Below are 27,908 nucleotides of genomic sequence, written 5' to 3' on the forward strand. Positions count from 1 at the left end.
GTTGTTTATTTTTTATTCTTCTTTTGATTTGATCCATTGGTAAATACTTTAAATGTAATAATAAGTATATTGTTATCCTTTTATAGGTATGGAACGTTCTTGTTCTTTAAAATATAAATAAATAAAGATAAAAAACCTTAGTAAACATATGACGTAGCGTTACGTCATCAAAACACGACGGAAAGAAACTTGTCATTGAGCTAATGGATGGCATGGTTCACATGTGTGAATGGGAAGGTAGCTGGTTTCAATGTATTTCTTTGCTTTGGCAAACGAGAAATTAGTCTATTGCTGAGAAACGTCTGTTTGACAGAACACGTAAACATTAAAACTGTGGGAACGCTACGGACTGAGCAAAATGTCAGAAGAATTAACTTTTGTGCGAAAATAAACGACTCATTCTCACACTCGAACCTATGCAAACGTTATGAATTAAAGATACAACTGTGCCGCTCAAAATTTCACGCCATGGCGACTAATGAAGCGACAGTGTCGGAGAATTGCTCCCAGAAGGATGAAAGCTGTGTTCCAGACATCAACGTTAAGACAAACTGTGGTAAACGTAAAAGCGACGACACTGATAAGCCAGCAACACAAGAAGGATCTAAAAAGCGAAGGAAATGCGGTAAACAGCGTTCAGGTGAGCGGTACGTCCCGCCTCCGCAGAAACGCAACCCGGGTGTGAGTTTCAGTCAGGAACATTTTGCAGAAACCTCGTATTATTTTGAGGATGGACTTCGCAAAGTGTATCCGTACTATTATGATTTTAAGACGTATTGCAAGGGACGTTGGATCGGTAAAACTCTGTTCGAAGTGTTCAAAAGTGAATTTCGATCCGAGTCAATGGACTACTATAATAAAGCAGTGAAAGCTGGGCGGATTAGATTGAATGAAACACCCGTGGATGACCTAAACATAACACTAAAGGTAAGAAATCACAAAACAACACTACTAAACCCACTAGACCTGCGTCTGAAATCCTGTAGTATGACAGTACATACTAAATTGAATAGAGTACCAATTTAATGACAGTACTTTCTACATAGTATGTATGAGTGTAGTATGCATACTACTACATTTACCATGTACTGTGACAGTCAGTACAAGCTAAATTTAATGGAATATTAATTTATTGACCCTTAAAACAGTAAGTTCTATATGGTATGTATGAGTGTAGTATGCATGCTATATTCACAGGTCATGCTAAATTTAATGAAGTATCAGTTTATTGACCCTTAAAACAGTACGTTCTACATAGTATGTATGAGTGTAGTATGCATACTACATTTACCATGTACTGTGACAGTACATACTGAATTTAACGATGTACCAATTTATTGACCCTTAAAACAGTACGTTCTACATAGTATGTATGAGTGTAGTATGCATACTACATTTGCCATGTACTGTGACAGTCAGTACAAGCTAAATTTAACAAAAGATCAATTTATTGACCCTTAAAACAGTAAGTTTTATATATTATGTATGAGTGTAGTATGCATGCTACATTAACAGTACATTGTAAATGTAATTAAGTATCAGTTTATTGACCCTTAAAACAGTACGTTCTACATAGTATGTAACAGTGTAGTATGCATACTACATTTACCATGTACTGGGACAGTACATACTAAATTTAATGAAGTATCAATATGTTGCCCCCTTAAACAGTAAGTTCTATATAGTATAGGAGTGTAGTATGCATACTACATTTAACATGAACTGCGACAGTACATGCAAAATTTACTGAAGTACCAATTAATTGATCCTTAAAACAGTACTTTCCACATAGTATGTATGAGTGTAGTAGGCATACTACATTTACCATGTGCTGTGACAGTACATACTAAATTGAAAGAAGTACCAATTTATTGACCCTTAAAACAGTAAGTTCTATAGTATATATGAGTATAATACTTTCCACATAGTATGTGTGAGTGTAGTATGCATACTACACACATAGTATGTATGAGTGTAGTATGGATACTACATTTTCCATGTGCTGTGACAGTAGATACTAAATTAAATGAAGTACCAATTTATTGACCCTTTAAATAGTATGTTCTACATAGTATGTGAGTGTAGTATGCACACTACATTTACCATGTACTGTGACAGTACAGTATGCATACTACATTTACCATGTGCTGTGACAGTACATACTAAATTTAATGAAATATTAGTTTATTGACCACTAAAACAGTACTTTCCACATAGTATGTATAAGTGTAGTATGCATACTGCATTTAGCGTGTGCTGTGACAGTACATACTAAATTTAATGAAATATCAATTTATTGACCCTTTAAATTGTACGTTCTACATAGTATGTATGAGTGTAGTATGCATACTACATTTAGCATGTACTGTGACAGTACAGTATGCATACTACATTTACGATGTGCTGTGACAGTACATACTAAATTTAATGAAATATCAATTTATTGACCTTTTAAATTGTACGTTCTACATAGTATGTATAAGTGTAGTATGCATACTACATTTAGCATGTACTGTGACAGTACAGTATGCATACTACATTTACCATGTGCTGTGACACTACATACTAAATTTAATGAAATTCCAATTTATTGACCATTAAAACAGTACTTTCCACTTATTATGTATAAGTGTAGTATGCATACTACATTTACCATGTGCTGTGACAGTACATACTTAATTCAATGAATTATCAAATTATTGACCCCTTAAAACAGTAAGTTCTATATAGTATGTGTTAGTTTAGTGAGTTTAGCCATGCATTGTGTGGTGACCTGTCTCTTTGGTCACCTATAACATAATCACCTCACAAAAATAGTTACGTCTTGTTAAACAAGAAAAATGTAACGAGGAAGGCATTTATTTCTTGTTACGCAAAAAGCTGCCGTGTAGCCCGTTTTCCCATATTTTTAATTTATTAACTTTTGGCAGCTGTCACGCTCCCATTGCCTCATGGGAAATTAAATTGTGCATCCGATGCACACTGAGAAATCCTTACACAAGCAATAGATAATCTGAGTGTTTTTCCCATACTGTTTTTTTGCATACTGAGGTTTCAGACATGCTACTAATTTGGCATACTGCTTTTCGCATACTGTATAGTATGGAATTATATGATTTCGACGCAGGCCTTGCGCAGCCATCCAGCATATAATATAAAAATACCAAAGACTTCTTGCAGTACTTTGATGTCATACACCAATCGGTATACAACCAAGTCAAACATACAAGTCTACATCTGCATCTGTTTTTGCTCTCCTAGAACAATGACTATTTGAGAAACACAGTGCATCGGCATGAACCTCCTGTGAATGGTCAGCCCATGGAGGTTCTGGTAGATGATGGTGAAGTTGTGGTGGTAGATAAGCCTGCGTCACTACCAGTGCATCCCTGCGGACGTTACCGCCACAATACAGTCATCTTCATTCTGGGGAAGGAGAATGGCCTTAGTGGTCTCCATACAGTACATCGACTGGACCGCCTCACTTCGGGTGTGTTGCTGTTTGCTCGTACGTTGGAGGTCTCCAAGAAACTGGACGCGATGGTTCGAGAAAGACAGGTGAGACAGGGATTGTTACCTGAATACAATACTGTTATATTACATTAAAATTGCATTTGTGTTGGATTGGCATTGCGTGATCTAACCCACACTTAATGTCACCATATTTTGACAGTTAGAGAAGGAATATGTCTGTCGTGTGGATGGAGAGTTTCCTGATGGTGAGGTCATATGCGAGGAACCCATACTGGTGGTGTCTTTCAAGGTGGGTCTCTGCAGAGTTGATCCCAAAGGCAAAGAATGCCGTACGGTCTTCCAGAAACTGAGCTATAATGGACGCTCTAGTGTAGTGCGTTGCCTGCCGCTTACAGGTCGTACTCACCAGATTCGGGTCCATCTTCAGTATCTTGGCTTCCCGATCCTCAACGATCCCATCTATGGGTCTTCTGCGTGGGGTCCGAACAGAGCCAAAGGAGGACTGGTGGGTATGAGCAATGAAGAGATCCTAGAAGCCCTCATAGAAGAGCACCGTTCTAAGGAGAGTTTACATTTGTTGGATTTACCTGATGATGAAGTCTCTGGAAAGAATGGACCAAAGACGGAGAGTAGTGATGGTGAACACAATAGCCAAATGAAAAGTGTACCTGAGCCAAGTGATGCCAGTTCTTGTGATGCGCCCCTTGCATGTGAAACTGAAGCAGAGAAGAATGGTGTTCAGAAAGAAGAGGACTCTGTTGTAGAAGAACCCACTAAAACTGAAGCTTTTGTTAGAGATCATTTATGTGGCGAGTGTAAAATTGTGCGGCCCGATCCAACAGAGAAGGATTTGGTGATGTACCTACATGCATTGCGCTACAAAGGACCTGACTTTGAATATAGCACCCGACTGCCTGACTGGGCTAAAGAAGACTGGATTCAGGATTAAACATGAATCAGATTAATCAACATTACTTACCTAAAACCACAGCGAATAAGAGTGGACACGGGTGAAAAAGCATCTTTTTGTTACTGAATCTATTCAGTGTGAAATGAAAGTGGTTTCATTTTAATTTGCCAGATTTTGGTATTTTATTTTGGATTACTCAGAGCTAGGATTTAAGTTTGTTTTACGTCTGCACAATTTAATATGAATATGATGTCTTTCAACTGGAGCATGCAGCAATAAAATACTGACTTAAGTAAAAAAAAGAAGCTTGATTTTTTTTACTTCATTTTTTTTCTATTTAAATAATAATTTTTGTATAAAATATAATTACAATGTCACATGCTAAATGTCATGTGCATATACCAGTGGCGGCCGGTGACTTTTTTTCTAGGGCACTCAATTTGAAGTTCATCACAACATGTATGTAGCCCGTCATGTGTTTGGTTCCTTTTATCAAAATATGTGTTCTGCGCGTCGAGTGATCCTATGTGCATCACGTGTCTTGTCAAAATAAGTGCCTGCTGCAGATGCGTTTAAAGGGTTTATGATAAAAGAGACGCTCGCGTTTGCCAGATACTCACCTGGGTGATTCTCACGAAAACCTGGTTTTAAAAATGTCAAGCATGAAAATGTAAAAATTGCTTAAATTTACTTTTTTTCCCACCAGACATTGAAAAACAAAGTCTGGAGTAAATGGGAACATTAATTTAAAAACTTTTACTTATCATTTAACACTTTTTGTAACATAATTTTAAAAATTAGTCCTAAAAAATCTCATTACCGCAACACTCAGAAAACATCAACACTGACATATTTTCAAAATGACATGACAAACCTGAAAGAACATAATTTGGAGATTCTGCACATGCATTTAAAATCAAAGTATTATGCTTCTATTAATTAAATTAACATTTAATAAGCATCTGTTGCGGTAATGATAATCAAAATGTCGTGTAAGCATTCTGACAAGACAATATTTCAAATTACCTGTAAAAAAATGATCTTACCTGGTAGCCATCTTGAAGTAACTGGTCCATGTGCTTGGTCACTCAAAATCACACTTTATTAAAATTCTGTATGTGTGCTTAAACTGTTCTCAAAAAGTGTTGCGGAGGATGAGAACATCAGGCATGGACACATCATTTTCCTAATTTTTCTTCATTATTATTATACATGAATATTCAGTAAATATTTTTTCTGTCATCTAAAGTAGTCTAGCAAAACATCCATTTATTTTTTTTCTTAATATTTTTTGTGTTAATTTGATTAAATTACAACATAACGCATGTTCAAACACAGCCGGACACATTGCGGTAATGAGAATTTCAGCAGAAAATGAGATAAAATTTACAATTATAAATTCTTATGTTGAAATCACACATTGTGCAAGGTAGAACACAGTATTGTGTTAATTCTGATGCTTTTTAATGTTACTATATTACACATTTTAAAGCTAAAATCATTAGTGCCGTGGTGTTTCAATGGTTTCGTGAGAATCACCCGCCTAATCTCATGCGTAATCAAAGTTTACTGTTAAGGGAGTGTCTTGCGTGTATTTTGTTAACGTGAGCATCTCTTTTATCATAAACGATTTTGACACGTGTGCAGCAGGCACTTATTTTGACAAAACACGTGATGCACATGGTTAACATGACGCAACAAACACATATATTTGGAAAACGCAAGCAACATACATGACACTCCGAACACTTATTTTGAATTTGCGCCCCTCGGATGAGCAGTCACGAGCCGGGACTGGCATATACAGAAAATGTAAAGGGTTAGTTCACCCCAAAATGACAATTTTATCATAAATCACTTACAAAGTCCTTCGATTGTCTTCAAAACACATTTTTAAATATTTTTGTCGAAAACCGTGAGGGTTGTGTCTGTCCCATAGACTGCAGTTGATTTACACAATCCAGCCCAGAAATTAATGAAAGACATCGCCAAAAAGATCCGCGTTTCATCAGTAGTTCAATAAAAATATTATGAAGTGACGAGAACAATTTTGTATGCAAAGAAAACACAACAAACTATGTAATTCAATAATTTGTCCTCCTGCTTGGCTGTTCAGTGCGCGTTCACGAGCAGACTACGGCACATGCTTCTGCGTGACCTGCTGACATTTTTCCTTTTTTATTTATGCCATAATGCAAACATGGTAAACAATACTTAAACAGCCCATATAACTGCACAAATTACTTGCCAGCGTATTCTGTGTCTGTACACTGGCAACTACGTCAGCAGGTCACGTCAGCAGCATGTGCCGTAGTCTGATCGTGAACGCAGACTGAACAACCAAGCAGGAGAACAAATTGTTCGTTTTGTTTTCTTTGCCCACAAAAGTTTTCTCTTCGCTTCAAAATATTATCATTGAACTACTGATGAAACACAGACCTTTTTGGCGATGTCTTTGGGCTTGATTTGTGTAAATCAAACTGCAGTCTATGAGACAGACTGAAGGTAGTTTAGAATGACATAGGGGTAAGTGATTTATGATAAAATTGTCATATTGGGGTGAACTAACCCTTTAAAGGCACAATATGTAGGATTTTCACCACTAGAGGTCGCACAATAACAAAGGCAAAGCTAAAAGGAATACTCCACTTTCAAAAACAAATTAAAAACCTTTGGGATAAAGTAAGTACAGAACTCCATGAAATATATCAAATCCAAGTGCTTTTGGATATTTAATGACAAAAATTTTACATATTGCGGCTTTAATCAGAGGTTTTTAACGAACTACCAATTTGTTGTAACTTGAAAACCACCCCAAAAAAAAACAGACTTTAGTGTAACCTTAATTAAAAATAAAACTTTATTGAACATTTCCATCATAGATTATCTTCAGACACAAAAGTCAACAACAGAATTTCCACACCAGCAGGTTTTATAATACAGCTGCATAATTCCATAAACATTTTGGCACAAATCATTCTTTTACATTTTGGCACAGTATTTTAAAATGCTTTAATAAAAGCAGTTGGTCTTAATGAAGTAACAAAAGAGATAAACTTAGTTACGCTACTATGATGCATGGTCTCAGAATTTTGCTAAAAAACTGATTAGACTGACCTCTGTTATATTTCCATAAAATCCATATTCATAAAGGATTTACATCTTTGTGCACATCACGAAACACCACTTGCTACATACAACCTTTTTGAATTCTATATGCAATCTTTCAGATATACTAAACATACACTTACATTTTTTAGGGATCAATGTATTATAGAACAGTGAATTAAAAATCTTTAAGGGCATCAGTGAAATATGTCCTGCTGTATACTGTTAAACAAGAAATTTTTAAAAATTAGTTCTGCCAATAAGAAATGTGTTTCGTTAACGCTTTTATAAAAAACTTTAGGGTTGGAAATGCAAAATGTCTTTTACCATACAATAAAAAGGTATTAACATGCAAAATCCACAGCAGCAAGCATTACACAAAGTGTTTGTGAAGGTTATGCATAAAATGTAAAACTGCTGTAGTAGTTTTTTCATAGTGCTACTAATCTTTGATAAAGATGATTGTTAATTTAGCCTGAAATATAAAATCAAAATGAAATATAAAATTGATAACAATGTATGTGAGTGTCTCGAAGCTCATGGCTTGGTTGTCAAAGATCAGGCACAGTTGTTCTCTTAAGTGTCTGCGATTAAAGGCCCCTGAAGAAAGGCTATTTGTGGGTGCACATTCAGTGTATATGTACATGACATGCAAGAAATCATGCTTTAAAAATCAGTCCTTTCCAGGTCTGAAACGATTTCTGTAAGCACTGAATACATTTCTTTAACGTAAATGATGTGGATTGCTGAATTGTGTCTGGTTTGCATTTTCAGACAGATTCCAAACTTAACCAAGCTGATGAATACAAAAGTTTCGCACACCCTAAAAAGTACTGGCCATGCTGTGGTATGGACTTCTCAGTGTGTTGACAGTGCTGCTTAGCTGCCACCTTCACCCTTTCCTTCCCTTTTGATCCAAACATCAGGCATATCAGGTTTACTGTTGGGAAGTATCACTGGTACTTCACTTTGGGTGGACCGCAGTCTGCCGGTCCCTGGTGAGGCAAGGTCATATACAGTCTCCTTCAAGGACAAACGCAAAGTGTCTCTCTTGCCGTTAAGGTGACCAGGTTGTAACTCTCCCTCTTTAACAGCTAGAGTAACAGAAATAGCAGGCTCGACATCACTTAGCCAAGTCTCATCTGAGTCTTCAAGTCCCTCCATGGAACCTTGAGACTGACATGAAAGGAGTCGTTTGTGACAGCTAGCAACCTCGTCTATTGACAGTGATATTTGATTGACGGTGTCCGTAGTCTGTGTGGTCATGATTTCTTCCATACTAGAAGAGGACGACAGAGACACATCCCAAAGTTTAAGGCCGCTGCTTGACTGGCCTCGACATTTCTTGCACAAATTCTTCTCCTTGGACGGATCTTGCGGAGGAGTGACTGCACAACGCAACATGTTCTCTTTATACGGCGATGACGTCTGTAGTGCCGGAGGTTGGTTGCAACTTTTAAGGTGCATGTTGCACATTTCTTCACTGTCAGCTTCATCACTGATGCGATCGTAATCTTGCCTGGGACTATGTCCGCAGAACTGAATGTCATCAGAAAGGACGGAAGGTCTATTTGACAGCTTGCTGGTGCAAGTGCTATTCTCAAAGCTGTCGCTCAATTGGCAAGCCAGTGGCTGCAGCTCGTACTGTTCTGGCCCTTTCCCTCCGACTGGTTGGCGCTTTCGGTGGTGTTCCTGATTGGGGCAGAGGAAACCATCGCTTTCTTTATTCAATTTTCGTCGAACACGTGAACCTGTGCCACAGCCAAATGCTCCATTAGCTGATGGACTGGCAGTGCCAGGTTCTGGAGCCGAACAAGAAGAAAGTTTATTTTCGGTGGTTTGCTTTGTGACGCACGGTAAAGTAATTTTCCCGCAGTTCTTTTGGGGGCCAAAGAAGCAGCACAATGACTGAAAGAAAAAAGTCCCAAAGCCGCATGCCACACACTTCACAAGCAAAAGAAAAATCCCCTGCTTTCGGAAAAGCAATGCGGTTGCCGGTAGCATAATGATGCCCACATAAAAATACGCCCCAGCACCTGTAGCTACCGGACAACCCATTCTCTTCAGGGAATGTGCGACCCTTCCCAATCTGTCACTGTGTGGGGCCAGACTATATGAAATGCAGTAATTGGCTACAAAGTCAACAGAGAGACCAGCAGCTGTGGAAATGAACAGTGCTTCCACACCATTTAACTGCCATTCTAATAGCACCAGGAGTCCAATGGTAGCAAAAACACTTCCTCCCACAGCAATGGACAAGTAGATGCTTAATGGAATATTCCAGGTTGTCAGGAAGAGCAATACAAATGTGAGAGCTACAGAAAAGCCAGCCACATGTAACGTCTCTGAACTCAAACATCTCTGGAGGTCATATAAACCTAGCTGGCTTACAAACCACCCTTTCCGCAATCCCACTGGAGCTTTAGAGATTTCCACATTAAACCATGTCAGGACCTCTTGATAGAATTGTGACATTCTGCTGTAGTTAAAGCTGTAGCGTTGTACGGTTTTAAACACAAGCACAAGGGCTGTGATTCGACGTTCTGAATCAAACCTTAGGCCTCCAGTACTGGGCAAGTGGCCCTCTGCATACTGCTCTGCTACCATCATGCTAAGGCACTGTTCGAAAACACTTGGTGGGTAAGGAAAGGGAAAGTCATTGCAGCAGAAACTAAATGCATCTTCACTTTCCGAGCAGCGGCGTATGGAAACCCAGTGAATCAAGCTTTCGACGAAACATATGTTTTCTTCCGCTGTTTCTTGGTCAGTTGATATTTGAGAGTAGAAGCTCTGGTTTCGAATTATCCCACAAAGGTCTCGCAACCAAACTTGGGCTTCGGGACTGCTCATATTGAACTCAGGATCAACACCCAGAGAACCGTTACTTTTTGGATTAAAGTGATCACCGTTGTCTGAAGGAAGGACACCCCAAATTAGCGTTAATCTCATTGGCTCATCTTCACCTTGTTTTACTCGCTCGAACATGAACTGGTGGCGGTATTCGGCATCGTATCTTTCAAAGGGATGACTGGAACGGAACAGCTGCGTTTCTTTAGTCTCTGAAGTTGTCAGTTTCATGCCAGGGTCCACACATGATATGTATGTTCCTCCAGCTGCTAACACTGCAAACCAACAGATCCAAATATATCGGAATTTTACTACACCACAAGGCAGAATCTTTAAAAAAAGCAAGTTCGTTGTGTCCATAAACCCTCGTCCTAATGTCCGGAGCTTCTGTTTTAGCGTGAAGAGACAGCGCTTTCTTGAACTCGTCTCCCAGAATCCACCAGCGTTTTTTGAGCAGCAGTGATTCCATGCTGCCTTTGTGACATTATTTGAAGATTGCACGGCATAGCGTTCTTGCAAAATAAGTGTGCAGGGAAGCCAGACCAAAGCAAATAAAGTGTTGATCAAAGAGGCACTACCAAGATATATAGCATAACATCTCACAACTGTGATGCTGCTTATGTAGCCTGAGTAATATACGGTGCTGGATGTGAGTCCTGACACAAGTATCAAGTATCCCATTTCCTGTAAAACTCGGTTCATTCTTTTCTCTGGGATACCTGGAGGGTTGTGGCTTAGCTGTTGTTTCCAGAAATCAACAAAAGTCAGGGCGTGATTCAGACAACTTCCTAAAAGTACGAGGGCTGATGTGAGATTAATGAGTGGAAAAAATGTCAACCGAAATGCAACCTTATAGAAAAAATACGAGGTGCAAAGTGATAATATGACAGCAACCAGTGACATCACCGCTATCAGTAGCGATTTGAGATATAAGCCCATTGTGAACAAAAGTCCAAGAGCTGCTAGAACAGGATAGATAGAGTCTCGGGCCAAGTAATACTTGAAAAGTCTTTGTTTAATACCCAAATCCATTCCGGTAATGGTGGTGTTGTTATATGTGAGCTCATGACCCTCTAGATGGTCCAGATAAATTTTCATCAACGGATCTCCTTTCTCCACCGGTAAAAACAGAACACTATATTTTAGGGATGGGACTTTATATTCAACAGTCTTGGGCCCCAGGAAGTCCTTGTCCACAAGATAATGAAGAATATGGAAGATACTTGTCTGCTTACACTGGTGTGGTACGGATGCACAGCGGCCATATTTACTTCTCTCCGTACATGATGCAACCAAGCTTCCATCGTGGTAGTAAGGCGCACAGAATCTGAGCAGACTTAGACTTTCAGACACATGCTGTGCAGTCAAATGGAAGCAGGAAGAAACATTGTTGAGAAAAGCCAAGTAGTTCCCCAGCGACCAACTCGGACAACATTCGTTCTTTCCCGTGGAGCCGTCTAACTCTGATCGGACCTGGCAGAACTCTTTAAATTGTGTCCTTGAACGGATCTGAAATATATAAAACAAAACAGCATTGCTTTCACAAAAGTGGCGTTTGTATGAAATGCGATGATTTATGTACACAAAATTATGCACATTGTAAAAACCCAGCTAAAGTAATTATTTGTGATTTACTGTATTTTACATAAAATCATCCTACATAATGTAAAGAACATTTTGTGAAAATATAACCATAATATCTTTAATACTGAATATGTCAAAGATTGAAATCAATGATTAAAATCAAACTTTGAAGCTCCTAATCTCATAGATTATGAGACTTTAACCTGAATTTCACTGCCATGGTCACATATTTTGCCAGTAAATTCAACCTACAATTTTAAGTTTTGACTTGTGATAAGTTGAGAATTTTGAAATTGAAATGTTATGTTTATTTTAGGGCTGTCAAAAGATTAATCGCGACTAATCACATCCAAAATAAAAGTTTGTGTTTACACATTCATGTATATTTTTGAGAAATATTTGCCTTTAAATACTGTATATACATTTATATAATTTATATTATATATAAATTAGGGCCGGGACTTTAACGCGTTAATTAAGATTAATTAATTAATTAATAAACATTTTTAACGCATTTTAATCACATTTTTGCACCGCGGAACATTGGATGAGTTTCGGCGGACCGAATATACTGGAGCACCAACTAGCGTTCATCATGACTTCAGACAACAACAAACCACAGTGAACATGAACGAAGAAGCTGATGAGATCGCTTTTTTATAAAAAACGAACGGATGGATGCGTCGATAAGAGCATGGTTGTGTGTAAGCTATGCAACAAGGAATTCACATATCACCTCAGCACATCGAGCCTCAAGTATCATCTCAATGCAAAACATATAGCAGCTAGCATGGACGTTTGCCCGACTCCGAGTACAACGACTTGGTTGAACAAAAATAAACAATATTTTGTTGCTTAAGCTTATGTATTCAGTCATTATTCATGGTATACTAAAAATCCATGTGAAAAAATAACTTCTCAATGTTCTCAGGTCAAATATTTATATGTGATTAAAATGTGATTAATTTCGATTAATTAATTACAAAGCCTCTAATTAATTAGATTAATTTTTTTTTATCGCGTCCCGGCCCTAATATAAATATAAATATTTTATATATAAATATAACACATTTTTCTTAAATATATACAGTACATGACTGGGTTTGTTTTTATATAGAAATAATAATTATACACTGTACCCACACATGTTATGTAAACACAAACTTTTATTTTGGATGCGATTAATGTTTTGACAGCCCTAGTTTATTTGACAAAAATTCTGCTTATTTTTTACAGTGGGGGTTTAAAATGAACCTATGGTGGGTTGCTTCCACCAGTGGTTGGGTCAAATATGGACATTTTCTAGATTAATTCAAACCAACAGTTGGTTTGTCCATATTTAACCCAAAAATGGGTTGAAACAACCCAGCATTTTTAGAACATATAGGGGCGGTTACGTGGACATGGCTAAGGAGGCGTGCACACCAAAGCTTTTACGGCCGCTGCCGGCGCATGTTTTCAATTGTTTCCAATGGAGTTAAAAAATATTCAACTTTGGGTGAAAAGCTTGTCAATGTCAGTTCTCACACGGCTGTTCAATCACAGTGGAGGAGGGGCGGGACATTACCAATGCAACCAATCGGCTCTCAGCTGAAGTATCACATTTACCAAAGTGCTCAGCTGAAGAATTCGGCGTCCTCCAGGCAGTTTTTTTTTTAAGTTTTGGTGTGCACGCCCCCTTATCCTGTCCCAGACTTAAATGTAAGTTTTAACAGCCTTAATTTAAAAACACCTTGTACTGAAATATCTTAACTTATTTTAGTGCCATTGTTTTGTCTCAAGATGCACACCAGTAATGTTTTTTGGTAAGGTTTGTTTGAAAAAAACTACTTAAATGTCCTAATATAACCAATGCCTAGTTCTGGATTAACCCAAATCTGGTCTGGAAAACCGCCCCATATTAATTTGTTATTTTTGTCCACAAAAAGTACAGACTTAATATCATCCCCTTTTAGGAAATGTTGTCCTTGGTTTACCTGTGTCTGTTCCATCTGGCACATGGAGTAAATTGCCTTTAGACTCCAGAGACTAGCAGAGTTTCCGGAGCGAAAGACCAGCTGAGCATAGCGTTCTCCTACAGAGCGGGTTAAAAAAATATAACCTCGTTTCATAAACATCCTGTTTTCATTGATTTATTTGATTTGGAAATTACTTATTTTCTACATTTTCTCACCTGGGGCATTACAAAAAAAGTTGTGCTCTGCGTAATCTCGGTGCAACATTCTTCTTGAGCGTTGTTGAGTTCTGCTTGTGTCCTCTCTGTAAACCAAATAGTATTTTTATATTCGTATTAAAAGTAACACATTTGCTGCTTTGTATAGTTAAGTATAACACATTCTTGTATGTTTCGTCACCAAAAATACCTCGCTGTAGTTTTTTCTGCGAGTTGCCAGGGTACTGGGGAAAGTGATTTTCCAGGTCCAGTGTTTTGCTGTAGCCTCATCCACGTCGCTAGCCGGATGCTTATGTCTGTGCCACGAGGTTCAAATCCCTGTTTGGTCCGAAAGAAGACCGGTATAAGTATCTTTATAAAAATGCATTCATTTGAGGGACAAATTTACAATTTTAATAAGGACACGGCTACTGTTGTTCAGCGTATCATCAGTAATGTATTCAAGCTGAAAATAAACTACTGTCTAGTGCCGTTCCTGCACAAATCTCTTCCTAGTAATTAAGTGTTCTTAATTATTCACAATTCAATACTTAGCACAATCGCATCATTTTAAATATATGGTAACACTGCTTGCACAATGTTAAAACATCAGCATTAGGATATAACACATTTCACATACCCTACCCTTCCTGTAAAATCCAGGTAATGCAAAGTTTAATTTCAATCATTGATTTTACTTTAATTTTAATGTTTGACATGACCTTACTCAGTTAATAATAAAGATATCAATGTAATATTTCACAGAATGTTCTTTAAACTGATGATTTTATGTAAATATGTCTTTAAATGGGTTGTCACAGGTAGGGTACAGACGTGGACAAATACTAACCGACAAAGGGTCTGAAAAGTCTGGCAGCGGACCGGATAAAATCCCAGCCAGAGAACAGGCAAAGAGAACCACTGTACACGAAATGAGTACAGCGAATGGGTATTCTGCTATGACCTGCGAATAGCTATGAAAAATTGAAAAATCAATGGTGTTAAAAGTCAAATTTAATACAATTATATGGTGTATTAACCTAAATGGTACTGCTGAAATTTTCCATTTTAGATTTTATTACCATACTACTTCAGAATGATTTTGTCTAATAATCTAAATGTGTCTTCATAATATGTCAATAAATCCAATTTAATCTCATTTTAAACCATTTTGTGTCTCTTTGCACTATTGTATAACCATCATAATAATAATGCATAATTTACTGGGTCTGTGAATTTCGTAACAAACGTTAAAATGGTCAGAAAATGTATCCCAGCTGTGCATTACCCTTTTAAAAAGGTCCTAAAATGTACCATTAGGTACAAATATGTATACATTTGGTACCAATATCTACCTCTGAGATACTAATATGAACTCTTTAGGTGCAAAGCTGTACTTTTTGAAAGGGTACTGTCCAAGTGATATATTTTGAAACATTTCTCACAGTGTATATTATAATCAAATAAACTCTGTCATAAGCATCTCACCTCCTTGGAATTCTATATAAGCCATCATTCCTATGGATGAGAAAAAAAAGTCATTAACACAGACTGATTTCACAGAAAGTCGTGTTATAGTCACAAAAAATTTGACTAATTCACTTGTGTCCATGGCACAAAACTCAGCCCTTCTCGTGCCCCGAGCACGAGTGTGTTTGTTGCATGACTTTCTTTTTCGTTTAATTTCTTCGTATTGTTTTCTCATTGTTTTCTCCCATTTTTTTAGCATTGTCACTTGGGGTTGGGGTTACATTCACTTTCTGTTAAATTTTTAGACATCCTAACCCAAACCCCAATTCTAACCCCAACTCCAGGCGAGAATAGTTTTAAAAGCAGATCAAAAACATGTAGAAACCAATACATAAAAGTACATCCAAACCCTAAATCTAACCCCAAGCGACAATGACTTAAAAATAGGGAAAAATTTTGAAAACAATACATAAAATGACACGAAATAGAAAGTTGTTCCATGAACACGAAAAACAAAAAAGTGACATGAAAAAGACATTTGTGCTCAAGGCACGTAAAAAAGCAGAATTTCGTGCACTGGACACAAATAAATTAATAAAATTTTTCGTGACAATAACACGACTTTCCGTGAGATCATGTTGCATTAACACATTAATTGAATGCATGTCCTGTGAAAAGATATTAGGAATAAGAAAAGGTCTGGACCTCACTGTCACCATGTGACGTTGCACAGGATTGTGGTTACTGCCATCGTGAGGTCCATGAACCCAGCGGCTTTGTATTTTTTTGTGACCTGAAGACGGATGTGATGGACTGCAGCTATGGACAGTCCTAACAGGACTCGTTGAACAGTCTGCTTGATGGAAAGCATTGATTTGACCTGTACAGACATTGCTTTCAATTGACTGGTGATGGCCACAACAGGGACACCTTTTGTGTTGCGGTGAATGATAGTCAGAGCCCTGCGACGTTTGTCGGTTGAGTTGAGTAGAGGAGGTTGACTTGAATGTACTGCTGTTATCTTCTTGGTTTTCTTCGATCCTGACCGGACACATTTGGAAATCTGTACCGTCACTGTCTGGATTACAAACAGAAACCTCGGGGATGTCACTGGAAGGGAAAACATTAAGAAACATGAAATATATTTGCTAATTATTTTGCTTGACAATTAAGCAATGCAAAGAGAAGAATTTCATATACTGTCATATACATATACAAATGGGTAATATCCTTTAAAAAGGTCTTAATATGTACCTTTGAGGTACTCAAATATGCACTTTTTGGTACCTCTGAAGTACTTGACCTCTTTAGGTGTCCCTTTTGGAAAGGGGACCGCCCCAGTTAAAGCTACAGGAACCATATATAGACCATTTTTTCTGAAAATGTGCATTAAGTAATATACTATTATTTGTTATCTTATACAGGTTTGTATGCATATGCCTTTGATCTGATAATACTGTGTACAAATTCCTTCTGCATGCTGTCAGTAAATGTCTGCCCAGAGAATTGTTTGAGTGCTGGCAACATATATTAGATTAGCAATGATGTCTAAAAAATGTAACGGTGAAACGCTTGAAGAGCCAATTAGGCCAAGAGGAGGGACTCTGCCAGCTTACCCTGTCAAATCTCATAAAAGCCTTTTCAGATGGGATGAAAATTCACTAGGAACTCCAACCCAAATGCACAGGATGTGAATATGGTATTAAACAACAACCTAAAAGTAGCCTACTGATAAATAATGTAAATCACCTTGGGCAGAATTTTTAATATGTATATTTTGTTCTCTTTTGTTAAGTCCTTAAGCAATGAAATGTGAAAGCTTTTATCAGACATTATTATGCTTAAAGGGATACTCATTTTCCAGCTCCCCTAGAATTAAACATTTGATTTTTACCTTTTTGGAATCCATACAGCTGATCTCCGGGTCTGGCGCTAGCACTTTTAGCATAGCTTAGCATAATCCATTGAATCTGATTAGACCATTAGCATCGCGCTAAAAAATAACCAAAACTTGAAAAAACTTTAAAATAACTTTAAAACTTGACCCTTCTGTAGTTACATCGTGTACTAAGAACGACTGAAAATTAAAAGTTGCGATTTTAGGCAGATATGGCAAGGAACTATACTCTCATTCTGGCATAATAATCAAGGACTTTAATGCCGTAACATGGCTGCAGGAGGCGCAATGATATTACGCAGCAGCCGAAAATAGTCCCTTTCTTTCAATGCCAGGGAACTATTTTCGGCCAGTGCGTAATATCACTACGCCTGCTGCAGCCATGTTACAGTAGCAAAGTCCTTGATTATTACGCCAGAATGAGAGTATAGTTCCTAGCCATATCTGTACACGATGTAACTACAGAAAAGTCAAAAATAGGAAAAATATACAAACTCTTTGGTTATTTTTTGTGCGATGCTAATGGTCTAATCAGATTCAATGGATTATGCTGAGCTATGCTAAAAGTGCTAGCGCCAGACCCGGAGATCAGCTGAATGAATTCCAAAACTGTAAAAATCAAATGTTTACTCTAGGGGAGCTAGAGTGTACCTTTAAATGTTACAATTGAAATTCAATTAGAGATTAATATATAGACCGTTTCAGCAGTAACAACATAAACAAGCGGCTGCACGTAGCTTCCGGTAAACTCCGCTAAGAATGAATAACAACAAAGTTCTTTAAACTTAGTTAATTTATATAACAAGCAAAAAAACAACACATAGATTACATAGGAAACCAAAACATTTGTTATTTTCGACGAGGCATTTGTTCAAGAGATCAGTTTAGCAACTAGTCAGAGCATTAAAAAAACGAAACCGGAAGTAATGTTCGGATCCAGACGTGTATCACGTGCAATAAAACTGTCTATATATATTTAAGCAATATCGCTCGAGTAGGAGTGTGATATAGCTCTTTATACAACAGTTATTTCTGGTTCTCGAATCTGATTGGCTAAGACCTATGCGATATTGTGCTGATATCGGCACTGTAACCGCTTCACCTTTCGTATCATTCCGCCACCTAGTGAATGGAGGTCCTAAGCAGGCTCATCTCTGAATGGAAAAACACAGACGCGCTGTTTGAATCACTCTCCGTGTGTGTGTCTCATTAGTTTACTAGCTCAGAAATCAGTCTGTGAATCCCCAATCAGAAGTATTATTCCGTCAAAGATCAGCGCTCTTGTATGTTACGTTAAAGTTAATGGGAGTAATGTCTTGTCACATCGTGTGGACGATTAACACTTGGAAAGAGGAATATAAACACTCGTTTTTTTTCTGGAGCTATATTTGTCATCAGAACGCGAAAACACCGTGGAACTGCAGGTAAGCACCGCAGCTTTTAAATGTGGACATTGATCATTTACTTTATCGTGACCTGACTATTAAAACATGTTATGAGATATCGCCACTGGTATATTTATAAGCAGCATGCAAAAACATATCTCTGACACTTATAAAAAACAGTTTTATATAGTACTGACAAGAACAAAGTTTAATAATAATAATCGAGTGCTCGTATCGCGTTAAGAATAAATGAGAAAGCAATAGTAACGTTATACAAGTAGTTTTATTAACTTTTACCTCGCGCCAAAACAATAACAACACAAAAGACACTAAACACGAATTAAAAAACAAGTAATAGTCTGATCATGACACCAAATACTGCTGATTTGATCTCATTTTGACGATCATAAACAAACAAGGCCAACATGAGAGCCATGGTATCTCTGTCAGAAATGTAGCCCAGAGAGGGCGGTGGTCAGCGGGGTGAGTGAACACTGATGTCCGCTCATGCTTTGGTTCTCATTCGTACCGAATCTCACTAAGCAAACGTTCAAACAGGCGATATCTTTACTAATCGACTGCAGATTTAAATATAATACATATACATTCTCGACTGAACTAATCTTAAAACTACACTTTGTGACCAAGAAACGGTAATATAAAGTAAAGGCTTTTCCGTCCATTGAGTTGTTATGAGCTTCAAAGCAGCCGAAAGTTTTACCTGTCATTCTGGCCGCCCTCAAATCCGTGGCGGAAGAAGTAGTTCTCAAACAAAGAGGCTTTTAAAATAACTCCGTTGTTGTTTTCTAGTTTTCGTTTTTCAAACGTGTGCCGTCGAACTGTTGTATAAAAGCAATATCGCTCTCGGAGTCGTGTGATATAGCTCTATATCATCACGGCTGTGATTGCCTCCGGCACTCGGCCTGCGGCCTCGTGCCTCTGGCCTAATCACAGCCGTGATGATATAGAGCTATATCACACTCCTACTCGAGCGATATTGCTTAAATATCATCACGGCTGTGATTAGGCCAGAGGCACGAGGCCGTAGGCAATCACAGCCGTGATGATATAGAGCTATATCACACGACTCCGAGAGCGATATTGCTTTTATACAACAGTTTGACGTCACACGTTTGAAAAACGAAAACTAGAAAACAACAACAGAGTTATTTAAAAGCCTCTTTGTTTGAGAACTACTTCTTCCGCCACGGATTTGAGGGCGGCCAGAATGACAGGTAACACTTTGGGCTGCTTTGAATGTCATAACAACTCAATGGACGGAAAAGCCGTTTCTTTATATTACCGTTTCTTGGTCACAAAGTGTAGTTTTAAGATTAGTTCAGTCAAGAATGTATATGTATTATATTTAAATCTACAGTCGATTAGTAAGGATAGCGCCTGTTTGAACGTTTGCTTAGTGAGATTCGGTACGAATGAGAACCAAAGCATGAGCGGACATCAGTGTTCACTCACCCCGCTGACCACCGCCCTCTCTGGGCTACATCTCTGACAGGGATTCCCTGGCTCTCATGTTGGCCTTGTTTGTTTATGATCATCAAAATGAGATCAAATCAGCAGTATTTGGTGTCATGATCAAACTATTACTTGTTTTTTTTATTCATATTTAGTGTATTTTGTGTTGTTATTGTTTTGGCGCGAGGTAAAAGTTAATAAAACTATATTTGTATAACGTTACTATTGCTTTCTCATTTATTCTTAACGCAATACGAGCACTCCATTATTATTATTATTAAACTTTGTTCTTATCAGTACTATATAAAACGTTTTTTTATAAGTGTCAGAGAGATGTTTTTGCATGCTGCTTATAAATATATCAGTGGCGATGTCTCATAACATGTTTTAATAGTCACGTCACAATTAAGTAAATGATCAATGTCCACATTTGAAAGCTGTGGTGCTTACCTGCAGTTCCACGGTGTTTTCGCGTTCTGATAAGAGATATAGCTCCAGAAAAAAACGAGTGTTTATATTCCTCTTTCTAAGTGTTAATCGTCCACACGATGTGACAAGACATTACTCCCATTAACTTTAACGTAACATACAAGAACGCTGATCTTTGACGGAATAATAACTTCCGATTGGGGATTCACAGACTGATTTATGAGCTAGTAAACTAATGAGACACACGGAGAGTGTTTAAAAACAGGGCGTCTGTGTTTTTCCATTCAGAGATGAGCCTGTTTAGGACCTCCATTCACTAGGTGGCGGAATGATACGAAAGGTGAAGCGGTTACTGTGCCGTTATCAGTACAATATCGTATGGCTCTTAGCCAATCAGATTCGAGAACCAGAAAGAACTGTTGTATAAATATATATATATATATATATATATATATATATATATATATATATATATATATATATATATATATATTTAAGCCTGTCTTTTATTTATAACACCAGTATATTTAACAAAAGTTATCAGGTTTGGTAAAACCCTACACCTTAGATTTACAATCTTTGTTTATAGCTTGCTTGTACTTTCGCAATATTGTATCAGACTTTTATTAATACCCTGCCGATAAGCTATGCAAATATTGAATCACACGACTGCAACAGATCAGCCATCTCTGTGTCGAAATAATTAATTTCAAAACTTTTTAAGATTTTAAAAATATACAAATGATGCGGGCCAAACTTTAACCCCTATTTTTTTATTTAATATATTTTAATTCCATATCCATAATTCCACTATCCCTTTAAGGTAAAGCAGTATTGACTTTCTCAGCATAGATACACAATTTGTTCACCAAAACAGACCACTTTTAATAAACTACTGTTTGTTTTACAAAGGTTAACATTTGCATCTGATGATGAGTTTATCATGTGCACATGCAGCAAATGTTTGGATGGTTATCAGAAGGAGAACATCCTTAATTTAATTGGACAGCTCTGCAGCTGGTTCATCTGGGACGGCAGGACACAGAGGTGATTGTTGTGGCCTGTCAGACTCTAAGGATGAATTTGGATCAGCAGCACAGAAGTAAAGAGAATAGACAGCTTGTAAAGCAGTTTTTCTGATAAGAACCTGTATACTTAAGATCACTCCTATAGCCCAGTGGTGGAGCATTGCATTAGCAGTGCAAAAGGTTATGGGTTTAAACCCAGGAAACAAAAATATGGACAGCGTCTGCTAAATGCATAAATATTAATGTAATTCAAGGATGGGGAAACTGACTTTAATGAATAGCATTTTAATTTCCGGAGTAAATTTGCTTGTAAAATTCCCCTTTCAGCTTAAATTGCCCTTTCAGCAATCACCTTAACAGTCAGCTTTTTGGTTTTTTTAAGCATGTCTTGTATATTCAAATAAAACCCAGATTCCCTAATATGGTTCGCATTATTGCCAATTATTTTGTCCATTATTGTTTGGTCCATTTTGTATCATACACCTCATAGTGTAATCTAACCAAGGACAAATATAATACAGATGTTGCCATTGGACATCACTTTACTGTACACTGCATGATTTGCTACAGGCGACTGAAACCCATGGTGACTCAAAAATAATTGGAGTGATTCACGGGTGAATCAGTCTAGTAATAATTTGCTTACAGACACGCGGCATCTTGTTGCACATCATGACTCGCGACACAATATGCCTTATAATATACAAATTATACTGCAATTGTTCAGTCACATCTTTTCTGCTGTAGATCTAGATTAAGTCCTCTTTCATTTTGCATGCATGTGCAAGATTTTAATGCTTAAGAAAATAATTTCTCAACATCAGACTATAACATCTCGCAGGTTTGTTTGTGGCAATTTAACTCTGGGAGATGAGCTTGCTTTTGTGTAGGATATGTGCAGCCATTTTAAGAAAAATAAACAACAGAAAATAACATGGTAGAAAACCTTTAATTAACAAATCAAATGCTGCTCAGAAGGCCAATGCGTGTGACTCGCATTGGAAAATAAAGACAAGGCTTCTCCATGCAGAGAGGGTCACGTTCAAACATGAATCACTGCAGCTTCAGCTGGATCTTCTCCACCAAACATGGAGAATGTATCTTGCCATCTGCTCAACATTTCTTTCATCTCCAGAGACAGATTTCGTCAGTTACGTTAATCTTTGTGTTAATGGAAAAGAGGACCTGCATTCTGCCATGACGAACAGAGGACCTTCAGCCATGATGAAACAAAATGTCACACTAAGAGTACAGATGAGTCCTTAAAAATAAAGGTGATAAATGGATTCTTCGCAGTGATGCCATAGAAGAACCATTTTTGGTTCCCAAAAACATTTGAGCCAAAGAACCAATTTTTATAGTCTAGATTTTTTCCAAAACAAACCTTTCATGTAATAAAAAACGTTCAGTGGATGTTAACGGTTCCTAGTGAAACCATACAGTTTTTTATGAACATTTTAATTTTTTAATAGTGTGGCTCACTGTATTCCATTATAAGAACTGCAAAAGGAAAGAGAAAGGCAAAAAAAGAATCAAATTAAAATAAATGAATCTGAAAATAAATGTTGAATTTTAGTATGCGCCATGATCCATGCAAATGACTTACCATTAAATTTTTTTAAAGTTTTATCCAAATATTTTTAAAGCCACAACATGTAGATTTTGACCACTAGAGGTCACTATTACACAATAACACAATAACAAAAGCGAATGACGTTATGAAGGAGAGTGGGATAATGGGGGATGTTGTTTTCATCTTGCAGATATGGAATTCGCTAATCATGTTCGTGGATGTTTTTTTTTGCATTGACATTATTTTATGCCATTGTAATGAATTAGGTGCAAGGCACAACAGCTGCGTGTTAGATGCTGTATAAACACCACTTCCATGTTTGTCCACTCGTTTTGCCGTAGTTTCTACAAGCGGAACTTGGGAACTTTTGGGATAATGTAAGTACACAACTGCATTAAATATACACTCTAAAAACAAACGGTGCTAAATAGTACTAAAAGTGGTTCTTGGCGCGCAATCATAAAGGAACCATTTTAAGTGTCATATAGCACCGATGAAGCACCTGTAGCACTGGTGTAGAACCATATTGTGCTACGTAGAACCATATGTGGTGCTACAGTGGTGCTATATGAACCCCGTATGGGGCTTCATAGGTGTATATATAGCACTTAAAATGGTTCCTCTATGATTACGAGCCAAGAACCACTATTAGTGTTAGTTAGCACCGTTTGTGAGTGTATCATAATCACTATGCTTCCATCCCCCTGTTCTATGAGCATTTTGAAGTAACAGAAACGAGTGATGGAAATGCCAAATTTCGAATAAAAATCCCTTAATTCGCAAAAAAGTTTTTATGCTAGCTTGAGGTGGCTTTTGACTCGTGCAAAAAGAGTAAATGCGAATAATGAAAGATGGAAACGCATTTGGCGAATAAATTCTGGGAACATTAAACCCATGTGCCTAATCATCTGCTTTCGCTTATGTATATGGCAACCCCCGGGACCTTTTACAAAGCACATGCAAAAGTTTAAAACAAATGCAGCAGTTCAGAAGTGGATTTGAGGGAAAAACACCAAATTTAATTTCAAATGCACAGGATTCGTTACGATTCAGTTCACGTTATTGCTTTGTTTTGTTTACTGCTGGTCACTAGGTTACCAATAAAGCTATTATCCGCTTGAAGAACTAGATGAAAATGCAGCATCTCAATGCAAATCTCATTAATTTCCATGGAAGTTTGGCAACTTCCGGCGACATGAGCGACCGTTTGCAACTGGATGGGACGTGTCCAGTCGCGTGACAAACTTTATGCAAATTATTAACCACTTTCGGGAGTGACTACCAATGAGAACGAAGCAGTGGAGTTAAAAACATCCGTTTCTCGTCAGTTAAGGTACATTCACATTATAACCCCCCAGTCACATTAGCTACAAGAGACAGAGCGACAGGCTACCATTCATTTTCAATGAAAGTGGCCGTTTGCCAGCGACGAGCTCGCCGCTGCGCGAGCAAGGCGGGGCCAAAATAGACAAGCAGGCTATTTTATGCAAATGATGAGCGACGCGACAAAGCGACTGCCAATCGGAGTGAAGGAGCAGCGTGACGTAGGTCTGTGGTCGAGTCTGAGAAAATAATTCAAGATTGCGGAAAATGCGTATTTATGTATATATCTGATAAGTTTGGCATTTTATCTCATATATTTTGTTACTTTTATTGAGAAATAAATACTTTTATATCCAAAAACACAGTTCTTGTAACTTAACAATACCTCTAAAGTGACTTTTGATACCGCTTTTAGAAACTAGCCAAGGAACGCCCATCAAGCGAGTGCGTGTCGCTCGGTGTCGTTCACTTTTTTAGCTAATGTGACTGTAAGGTAAGCGACTTTGTCGCTGTGTGTCGCTCGTCTCTTTCAAAAGAGGCGTTTCTATATCTGGTTGTCATAAACAAATGACTAACGTCCACTCCACTAACTGACGAGAGACGTATGACGTGAACTCCCCTGCTTCATTCTCATTGGTAGTCGCTCCCGAAAGTCGCTCATAATTTGCATAAAGTTAAACATTTCTCAACCTTGTCGTGCAACTGGACACGCCCCATCCAGTCGCCAACGGTCACTGCCGCTCGTGTCGCCGGAAGTCGCCAAGCTTCCATTAATATCAATGAGATCCCGTCGCTCTGCTACTGCTAGTCGCTGCTAGTCTGAATGCAGCTTGACCCCTCGTTCAGACAGCCAGCGACGTTAGCGCTGTGTGTCGCTTGTCTCTTTCAATGAGGCGTTTCTAAATCTGCTTGTTATAAACAAATGAGTACCATTCACGCCAGTAACTGACGAGAGAAGGATGACGTGAACTCCACTGCTTTGTTCTCATTGGTAGTCGCTCCTGAAAGTCGCTCGACATTTGCATAAAGTTAAACTTTTCTTAACTTTCTCGCGTCGCTGGACACGCCCATACGGTCGCCACTGCTAGTCGCTGCTAGTCTGAATGCAGCTTTACTGGAGTGGACGTTACATTTGTTTATGACAACCAGATATAGAAAGGCCTCTTTTGAAAGAGACATGCGACACACAGCGACAAAGTCGCTTATAATGTGAATGTACTTTAATTCACATTACTTTTCTGTTTTTGCGAACTTTGAAAAGATTCGCTTCACGTTTTAGATGGAAACCCAGCTACTGTGTGAATGGTTTTTGGATATTTTATTACAAAAGCTTAGATATTGTGGCTTTAACTATAATGATATCTCAGATATTTGGTGGCTTAAATATCTTTGCAAGTGTTTTTTTAATTGTCTAAAATTAGTTAGATAAGCACCTCAGAATTGTAACATTCATTGTTTTAATCATAAATGTGAGCACTAAAATTGTTATAAAATATTTTATATTTTTAAAGATCTAACCCTACTTCAGTATTATTGGTTCTGGTGTGTGCATTTTTAATCACAGAATTTCTACAAAATATGTTGTCTCCTAAAAACGTGTGCTTTTTCGTCTCATCAATAACACATGTGCATTTCCCTCAACTAAAACATCTCTATCATTAGAGGTCTATTAAAACATAAACAGATGAATGAATGTATTTGTAATAAAAACATTCTCTGATCAATTATATTACATTTTTGACGGGAAAAGTCAAACCTATAACGCTAGAATTGTTCTCTTGATTAAGTATACTGCTGAATGCCAGTATATCTGTGGGTTATTATAACATAATAAACACCTTTTGATGTAACCTACCTACTGTATAATGTAAATTGTTAGGCAATTAACCCAACAAACATTTATAGCATTTAGTGCAAGCGTATTCGTACTTTTCACTCGATCCCCAGTTATGAGTATTTCTCCATTGTAAACAAAAGCCAAAGTCCAACTGCATGAGAGACATATTGAACAAGCGACACGATCATAATTAATCCTAGTTATTATTTGCAAAAAATCCCAGTTAAATTATACTTGCTTTTGAAATTATGCATTATATGACTTATAACTACAATATCACGCACGTACCTTTGAGGTGGCTCCTGAGAAGATCGCCGTTTTGTAGATAGATCGATGGTTTCAGCATCATCGCGATCTCTAGAAATAGACCCTGTATCCATGCTAATACTGACGCTTTAAATATCCAACTGGGGACCGTCTGTCACTATTAAATCTGTAATCTGTGCAATGTTATCGATTTGGAGATGCAGTCGTGGTGTTAAAGGCAAACACTACGTTTGCTGGAGTATGTAGGCTGGTCCATCGTCTCTTATTGGATGTCGCTGTGTGATCGAGGTGTTGAACGGGCGCTGTTCACCCGAGGGTGGTGCTGAAGAACACAACAGATTCGCATTATGATTCGCATTAACATTGCACAGATAGGTGTGTCTGAAATCTTTTTGTATTTTTCCAGGCACTATTACTACGAGAAGGTGCAATGGTTTGCTGCATATGATACAATGCAGCGTTCCCCAGTTCATTATTTTAATGTACAATGTAATGGACTGTGTATAATTAAATTAGTTACAACGTAGTGTGCTTCAGATATATTTCAGTTCAATTTCTATGGAACAGCAGACATTTAAGAAAATGAGCTACAAATGATTACATCAGATACAAATGAGGTTACAAGCACTTAATCAAATCCTAGCAATTACATGGAACTTAAAATAAATAAGTCCAATAAAAACCCTTTAAATAACAATATATTCACAGTATTTGTAAAATTATTCTCTCGAAACAGTGCATAATTTAAAAAATATCACATTAAAATATGTTAATATCACCAACACAGTTACTTCTAATCCATTTGTGCATGCACCCATGGTTCCATTGGTCATAAAAAAATTAATAGACTATTTCACGAGTTAACTATTTCGCATTAACATGTAATCGATAGGGAATGAGATAAAGCATATTTGGAATTGTTGGGAATTTTAGCCAGAACCCAGAGTACTCTCTTAAACTGGGATAAATGAAACCAGATGAGAGTGAGGTGATGGGGTGGAGAAGGGATGCTGCAAAAAATCTGTCACGAGATAGAGGTGAGGGACTGCTATTTATAGGCACCTCTTCATGCTGATTGGTTGCATCATGCTCCTCCCCAACTTTGTAAAATAAACTTCATAAAAATGTATAAAGGAAAGAGTTTTTGACTG

The 27,908-nt window shown here is 37.6% G+C and overlaps 2 protein-coding genes across 2 annotated transcripts; one reads left to right on the top strand and one right to left on the bottom strand.

The window, feature by feature from the left end:
* Nucleotides 1-165: 165 nt before the first annotated feature.
* Nucleotides 166-4,689, top strand: rpusd2 (RNA pseudouridine synthase domain containing 2). Its single transcript, XM_055173000.2, has 3 exons — nucleotides 166-927; nucleotides 3,262-3,558; nucleotides 3,674-4,689. The coding sequence occupies exons 1-3, from the start codon at nucleotides 208-210 to the stop codon at nucleotides 4,421-4,423; spliced, it is 1,767 nt and encodes a 588-aa protein (XP_055028975.1). The 5' UTR covers nucleotides 166-207; the 3' UTR covers nucleotides 4,424-4,689.
* A 2,517-nt stretch (nucleotides 4,690-7,206) lies between these two features.
* disp2 (dispatched RND transporter family member 2) lies at nucleotides 7,207-27,064 on the bottom strand. Its single transcript, XM_055172919.2, has 8 exons — nucleotides 26,779-27,064; nucleotides 16,251-16,655; nucleotides 15,564-15,593; nucleotides 14,926-15,049; nucleotides 14,287-14,414; nucleotides 14,097-14,182; nucleotides 13,900-13,997; nucleotides 7,207-11,848 (listed from the first exon to the last, which is right to left on the bottom strand). Exons 1-8 carry the CDS (start codon nucleotides 26,868-26,870, stop codon nucleotides 8,372-8,374), a joined length of 4,440 nt encoding a protein of 1,479 aa, XP_055028894.2. The 5' UTR covers nucleotides 26,871-27,064; the 3' UTR covers nucleotides 7,207-8,371.
* Nucleotides 27,065-27,908: the final 844 nt, after the last annotated feature.

Source organism: Misgurnus anguillicaudatus, chromosome 7 (genome assembly GCF_027580225.2).
Source record: "Misgurnus anguillicaudatus chromosome 7, ASM2758022v2, whole genome shotgun sequence".
Classification (NCBI taxonomy): domain Eukaryota; kingdom Metazoa; phylum Chordata; class Actinopteri; order Cypriniformes; family Cobitidae; genus Misgurnus; species Misgurnus anguillicaudatus.